This window comes from Myotis brandtii, unplaced genomic scaffold, assembly GCF_000412655.1.
Source record: "Myotis brandtii unplaced genomic scaffold, ASM41265v1 scaffold806, whole genome shotgun sequence".
Lineage (NCBI taxonomy): Eukaryota > Metazoa > Chordata > Mammalia > Chiroptera > Vespertilionidae > Myotis > Myotis brandtii.
Genome location: NW_005371249.1, coordinates 1760592 through 1768491, shown reverse-complemented (window position 1 = coordinate 1768491; position 7900 = coordinate 1760592). Strand labels below are relative to the sequence as shown.

The 7900-nt window shown below is 45.1% G+C and overlaps 1 protein-coding gene across 1 annotated transcript; it reads right to left on the bottom strand.

The window, feature by feature from the left end:
• Nucleotides 1-5218: 5218 nt before the first annotated feature.
• LOC102257071 (olfactory receptor 2S2) lies at nt 5219-6178 on the bottom strand. Its single transcript, XM_005884027.1, has one exon. It carries the CDS (start codon nt 6176-6178, stop codon nt 5219-5221), a length of 960 nt encoding a protein of 319 aa, XP_005884089.1.
• Between the last annotated feature and the right edge of the window lie 1722 nt (nt 6179-7900).

The window sequence follows — 7900 nt, the reverse complement described above, 5'->3', positions numbered from 1 at the left end:
ACCCGGGCAAGCCCCCACCACCTCAGTGTCTGAGTCCATTGGTAAAACTTAGCTTTTTATGTAAAGGAAAAACTTGCCACTATCTGGGGGAAGACTCACCTGAGAATATAACCTTAGAGTTTTAGTCCCTTCTAAGAAGTCGGGCACGGCTGTAGTGTGGTCAGGTACCAGTCACCTGACAGAAATACCATCAGAGGAAGTGGTTGCTGTGTTTTCTGCTTCTAAGCTCTTACTATGGCTCATTTCCTACTCTTAGGAAAAGGCCGAAGTAGAATATTTATGTGGGGTGAAATGAGTGTCCTCAGCTAACCCAAGCAGCAAGGCATGGAGAGAGAAGAGGGACTTCTATCGGTGCATGATCAAGATAAGGCAAGTGCAGGAAAGAATGTCAGAGAGAGAACCAATGTCTCAGCTCAAAGGCAGTCAGGAGGCAGGAGTTCTCTCTTAGTCTTTTTGTTCTACTCAGGCCTCCAGCTGATGGATGAGGCCCACCCACGCCGGGTAGGGCAATCTGCTTCACTCAGTCTGTCAATGCAAGTGTTCATCACCCTCACAGGCACACCCAACATGATGTTTGCCCAAAGATCTGGGTACCTCATGGCCCAGTCAAGTTGACACATAAAATTAATCATCACTGTGTGGTATGGAATTCTAGGAACTTACTGGAAATCATCTTCCTTCTGAATTTGAAGTTACTACTGGTGCAAAAATCAGAAGCTATTCTAATTCTTGATCCTTTGTAATGATAGTTTTTCCTCCCCGGAATGATACAGGACCCATGCTCTCAACTGTGCTTGCTGTCCCTCAGTGCAGAAAGCCATTGTTTTATACTCTGCAGAGAATAAACCTTTTGCTGGGGCAGATAAGGGACAGTTGACCAGTGTCATAGAATGGGGGAGGGGTTGTAGGGACTGTGTTTTTAAATATGTTTTTAATCGAATTCTTCTTCTCTTAGTTGTACCCCCTTCTTCCTGGTTCCAAAGGTACCTGGTATGATGGCTTCTCTTGTGCTAGAAATCTGGTTGTTGCTCAGCCCTGCTAGTTTGTGGCTTAGGATTTGGTTCTAACAAATCTACTATGGAAATGACTACTCATCCAGCCATTTTTCCAGCCTTCCAACTGTTATCACTCTGATGTCTCCTTCTTCTCCTTCACCTTATACATTTTGTCATTGCAACAATAAAACAAAAAACACTTTATTGTCATTTTCGTGGGTTTCAGAAAGGAGCAAAACTGGACGCATGTGCTCAGCCCTCCTTTACACCTCAGTCCTGATTCCATGCAGTTTCCAACATCCTCTTTTGCTTTGTTATTTGTTTTAGTTATTGTTTCTTGTCTGTTTCCCTTCTGCTAGAATGTAAGTTTCACAGAGGCAGGGTTTTTCCCTGTTTTGTCCACAGATGTATCCTAAGCAAAAAAGTAGGACCTGGCTTGCAGCAACTTAATGAATAGTCACTGGCTAAATTAATAAATGAATTTTTGACCTACCCCTGTTTTATTCTTTGCCCCATATTAGCTCTTGTTATCTATTTTAATTTCTATTTTTTTGTAAACATTGTAGAGTGTGCATAACATGTTGGTACAGTAAAACATCTATACATTTTATAAGTAAATGAACAAACATACAGTATAAATGGTAGGGAAGCATGATTTTAAAACCTAGGGGGCCCCTGACCCCAGATACCTAGGCTGCACTACAAATGCTATAATAATCTGGGGTTTGTTTCAAAATAACTCAGGAGAAGGAGAAGTAATCCATGGAGGTATGGGTGAACAGGATTGGCCATGAACTGATCATTGTTGAATTTGAGAGATTAATACCTATGGGTTCATTTTATTATTCTCTCCACTTTTCTATAAGTTTTAATTTTCTCATAAAATGAAAGAAAAAATGCCTTCAAGTCTTAGCTCATGTATTGCAGCTTCTATTTCTGTTTTCTCGTGGGTTAGTTCTCTTTATGCACTTGATTTGACATCCCTTTCTGCTGACCAGCTTTCTCTGTCTTACAAGGCCCATGGCCACATCAGTCCTGGGTTTATGTGGTCTCTCAGTTTAAGAGCCCAGTGCCACCCCGACCGGGTAGCTCAGTTGGTTAGAGCATCATCCCAATATGCCAAGGTTGTGTGTTCACTCCCCAGCCTTATGCCAACTAACAAGGGTCTCTATATCCAAATCCCAAGTTCCTTGGAGAGAAGAATATGGTTAGCCAAATTTTGGTCAAGAGTCTAACCATCTGTGGTCAGGAGAAGGGACATGACTGTCCTTTAATCAGGTGCTAAGGGAGAAGACATTCTGCCTTTGGTAGGCTTTCTAGCTGGTATGCTACAGGCTCCAGATATCCCAAGCTCAGTGCCGCCCCCCCCCTCCCTCCAGGGTCACTGAGTAGGACATGTAGTGACCTAAGCCCCCAGGTGAATTGCCTTCACCCATGAATAGACTCATCCACTTACCCCCAGGGCGCCATTCAAATCCCATTATTTTCTATGTATTTCGTGCCAAGAAAGAGAATGGGAAATATTGAACTAGTGGGCAGGGCGAGGGCAGATTCCAGAGAAAGTTATCTACAATATAAAACAAACGAAGGTTACAAGCATGATAAAGGGGAGCTGGAATTTAACCAAGGTCTGGTTCCAAAACTTCTGATGCTAACACTACACTAGACTGCCTCACCCAACTATCCTGCATGATTTTCGCTAAGTATTTCCAGTGTTCACAGATTATGAAAAGAGAACATGTGTTCCCTGAGCATTGGAGTTTGCATGGTGTCACAGTTTGACTTTGCCGGGAAGCAAACTCTGAGATGGAGATTGGAGTGCAGGAGGTTCATTAGAAAGCACTCTTGAGATCAACATTGGTGGGAGGGAGGATCAGGAAGCAGGATTGGGCAGAGGGAGAAGTTGGGCGGTGATGCAGTTTCAACAAAGGCTTTGGCCAACCCCATGGAACCGGGCTGGCGCTACAGAATTGTCCCAGTGGGAGCAAGACATTTATATCCCTCATTAATTGGTCTTTGGATATGGGCTGCTCTGAGGAAGGGGGCATGATGTTGGGCGAATCAGCTCTTTTTACTTAAGAGCCCTCTTTAGTAATTCCTGACGATGACTGAGAGCTGAAGGCTGTTTGCTGTCAGTAAACACGTCCTTCTGTCGTATAGAAAGATCTGGGTGGGAATTAGGCAGTTCTCCAAGTCAAAACTAGTGAAATAAAGTTATTGAAAAGAAATTTTGCTCTTCAGTTATGTTTCATTTAAAAAAATATATTTTTATTGATTTCAGAGAGGAAGGGAGAGGGAGAGATAGAAACATTAATGATAAGAGAATAATTGCTCGGTTACCTCCTGCATGTCCTACACTAGGGATCGAGCCTGCAACCCGGGCATGTGCCCTGACCAGGAATCAAACTGTGACCTCCTGGTTTCATAGGTCGATGCTCAACCAGGTGGTATGTTTCATTTTTAAGTCAATTCTTGACTTATAAAGATTGGAATTAATTCCCGAGTTAGTGTCATCCTCTCTATAGTGAGCTAAAAAGTGCATGGAACGACTCCATGCTCAATAAGGGAAGAAAAGTTCGCACCAGGGTGGCACAGATAACACTGTCTTTGAGATGGTGAAACAGCAACATGCCCCATGTGCTCACTCATACAGCCTGAGACTGTGGAAGGGGTCACACAGGCAGTGACTGGTGTCCGTGTTTCTGCCCAGTATGCGCAGGAAAGCACCATGGGGCCAAAGAGAGTTGCTGGCCATGTCTTAGGCAGGAGGAATCCCGGGCACCCAAGCAAGGCAGGCAAGAAGCTTTTTCTTTTTCTTCATTAGAAAGTCTTGATTCTCAGGAAAAAAATGGACATCCAATTGCTTTAAGGAAAAAGATATTCAAAGCTCGTTGCCCGGCAATAGCTTGCCCTTTTTAGTTCCTCTACTGATTGAGAGCCTCACACATTTTACTTCTGGACCTCTTGTCAGGTGCCTTAATCTGGTCACGCCTTACCATTCTGATTCTGGCTTCTCTCAGACGGCAGTGGCCCCCTGCTCTGCTCCCTCCAATAGGTCCATCCTTTAACTCTCCAGGCTACAGAGCCAGACTATGTACTTGAACAAGACTTACTGAGGGCAGGAAAATTAACCGTAAAACTGGATGGAATTAATGGATTTCAGCTATGAGTGCTCCCAAGCTAAGACCCTCCACACCTGTGTTACAGGGTCTGGCTTACTTGCCCTCAAAGGAAATGCCTGACATGGAATCTCCATGGTTCTAACTCCTTTGAGTCTCAGGGAAAGGAAGAAGACCAACTTCATTCTCATCTCCAATGTTAGCCCTGCCTTCAAGAAAAATAAAATTTGAAAATGTGCCATTTCACCTACAATGAAGACAGGTTTTTATACTGTTACTAGAGGCCCGATGCACGAAATTTGTGCAAGGGCCTTGGCCCCCCGCCACTGCAGCAGCCGCCTCTGCCTCGGCCCCTGCCCGCTGCGGCTTTGTCCAGAGGGAAGGACTTCCAGAAGGATGTCTGGTCTAATTAGCATATTATGCTTTTATTATTATAGATGTCATGAAGTTTTGCCCACACTGTCTCCCGAGTAGGATTTTTTATCTTTATGTAACACCAAGGTACATTAAACTGTTTTTCTCCCCAAAATGGAGCAACCTACTCACAAAGGTGAGTTCAGATGTTCCCAGTAGAGAATCAGAAAATTCACTAAGTATTTGTGTGTGTGTGTGTGTGTGTGTGTGTGTGTGTGTGTGTGTGTGTTTAGCAGCATTCAACCTCCATTCCCTCAAGTCACTCTCCCATCAGGTTTTACATTTAAAAAAATAGGTCCCATAAAATTTTCCATTTTATGTGTCATTTGATTTTCTGGTCATTTTATTTTTTAATCATCACCTGAGGATATTTTTCTATTGCTTTTAGATAGAGTGGAAGAGAGGGAGGGCGGGAAGAAGGAGAGAGGGGGCGGGGTGAGAGAGTAACATCAATCAGCTGCCCTCCGCAAGTGCCCCAACTGGGACCAAACCCACAACCCAGGCATGGCTCTGACTTGAAATCAAAGTGGCAACCCATTGGTGGACAGGATGATGCTCAACCAACTGAGCCACTTCAGCCAGGTTCATCACTGCTCACATGTGTCTTCTTTGGGGGCCACATTCTTTTGAGATTGGTGGGTGGAAGCAGCCAAGGGGAACAGAACTACAGGGACATCTGTTCTCCAAACATCACTGGGTGAAGATTTTCTGACTCACCAGGTTCCTCAGAGCAGTCTTCACGTCCTTGTTCCTCAGGCTGTAGATGATGGGGTTGAGCATGGGGGTCACCACCCCATAGAAGAGAGAAATGAGCTTGTCTGAAAGGTCCTGTTTGTCTGCCCCCAGAGGGTCCTTGGATTTGGGTTTCCCATACATGAAGAGGATGGTCCCATAGAAGACGACCACAACTGTGAGGTGGGCAGAGCAGGTAGAGAAGGCCTTTCTCCTCCCCTCAGCTGAGGGGATCCTCAAGATAGTGGTGAGGATAAAGATGTAGGAGACAAATATGAACAGAACTGGGATCCCCAAGAAGATCACATTTGTCACTCCCATGCTGATCACATTAGTGGAGATGTCAGCACAGGCCAACTTCAGGACAGCTAAGATCTCACAGGTGAAGTGGTTGATGATGTTATTCCCACAGAAGGGCAGCCTCATTGCAAGGGATGTTTGAACTATGGAGGCAGCACTTCCAGCTGCCCAGGAGCTGGCAGCCATGGGCATATAGGCAGCCTTGCTCATGACCACAGGGTATCTAAGGGGGTTGCAGATGGCCACATAGCGATCAAACGCCATCATGCCCAGCAGCACACACTCTGTGGCTCCCATGGCAAAGGAGAGAAACATCTGCACAGCACAGGCTGAGAAGGGGATGGTTTTCCTGGGGGTCAGGAAGCTGTCAAGAATGAGGGGAACTGAGGAGGTGGTGTAGCAGATGTCCAGGAAGGAGAGGTTCCCCAGGAAGAAGTACATGGGTGTGTGCAGGTGGGAGTCAGAGATGGTCACCAGGATGAGGACCCCGTTGCCCAGCAGGATCACCAAGTACATTGACAGGATGAGCACAAAGAACATCTTCTCCAGCTTTGGGTGGGCAGAGAGGCCCAGGAGAATAAACTCTGTCACAGAGGCTGTCCAGTTGGCACTTTCCATGGTAGGTCTCCTCTTTCAACTGAAGAAAATACTGAAATCCAAACTCAACATTCTTTGCCTCACATAGGACATCTGGTCTTGAGTTCAGTCAGGCTGAGTGATTAGAAACAGTTCTGAGAGTTCACAGTCTCTATTTCTCCCCAAGAAAAAGAAGCAATAAGACATCAAATTTACAATGTTTCAAATGGTGGTTCTAATCATTTAATGCATTTAAACAGAGACAGCACATTTATTTTAGTGATTCCCTGTCTTATATGCCAATTCACCTCATTAAACTTCGATCATAAAAATGACTTTAGGTTTGCTCCATGTTCTTCCACTGTGCCAGGTACTAGTGATATGATTAGTTGTGAATACTCACTTTATTTCTTTTCTCCAGATCATTCTCACAGAAAACATACTCCTGTCATTCCCAAGATCTCCTTTCTCATGGGCAACACCATGAGCTGCTCATCCATCTCCAGGGCTCTCCATCCATCCATCTATTCATCCATCCATCCTTTTGTCTGTGTCTGAACAGCCATCCATCAAAACACTTGTTAATAACCCAGTATGTAGGAATGACAATTCCTATGAGCAACAAGGGTGGCCCATGGCCCAAGCTTAAATGGGCTCACAGTCTGGCAGGGAGGGGAAGCTACGAGGTTTAGGAGAGGCCAGAGCATCTGGAAGGGCACTCAGGGTATTGGTGGGAATAGGAGTTACAAAAGGCTCCTTTGGTGCTTTTTTATTTATCATTCTACTGGGTCACCTTCCCTCCTGGTGAGTGTCCACACAAGAATCAGTGGATATTAACAGTCCTTGAGCCTTCTGGCTCAGCTGCTTATTAGATACTAGAGGCCTGGTGCACAAATTTGTGCACAGGTGGGGCCCCTCTGCCTGGCCAGTGATCAGAGCCATTGTGGGGAGGTACTGTGGGAAGTTGGCAGGCCACAGGAGGTTGGTTGTGGGAGCACACTGACCACCAGGGGGCAGCTCCTGCACTGAGCGTCTGCCCCCTGGTGGTCAGTGTGCATCATAGCAACTGGTCGTTCCATCGTAAAGGTCTCTTAGGCATATATATATATATAACCCAGACTAATATCCTGCCACTACTTATGCTCCCCAGGTAATCTAGCCCAACCCTCACTCCCATCCTAGATCCTCTGCACCACACTGGAGCATGGCTTTTCAGTTTCAGCTTTATCTCTTCACATGATAAAGAGGTCACTACATTACCAAACAGTGTGCTCCATTATTTGCAGAGCTCTGGAGTATTAGAAAATTTTTTATATTGAACCAAGTAGGCAACTTTCTCAGTTTTTCTCATTTAGCTTCCTTCCAGGATCACATTGAATTTGTGGAAAGTCATACGGCCGTAAGCCACAAATTTGGGCTATATTCTGCTTAACCTTCTAACCTACTATATAGAGTTCAGAACTTGTTTCCTCTCTTTGACCCTCAAGTTACCCTCTTCTGAATTGGGACTAGAAGAGAGCAATGATGGTATGAAAGAGAACTTTTGTTTTCTTAAATTCAGAACCCTCAAATACAAAGCAGAGCTACTCTTGAAGTAGGGAAGGGAGACTCAGAAAGTATGGGCTGCTCAGGCTATGAGGCCGCTTCCATTCCAAGCCACAGTGATACAGAGCTCCAGGAGGCCCCACTTATATTGTAGACAACATAAACGATATCCTCTGAAGCATAACTCCAGGACAACTCCAGCCATTTCCATGGCCACAA

What these genes read in the sequence shown, in the direction of transcription:
- LOC102257071 (XM_005884027.1), bottom strand. Translation starts at nt 6,178, where the DNA reads ATGGAAAGTGCCAACTGGACAGCCTCTGTGACAGAGTTTATTCTCCTG.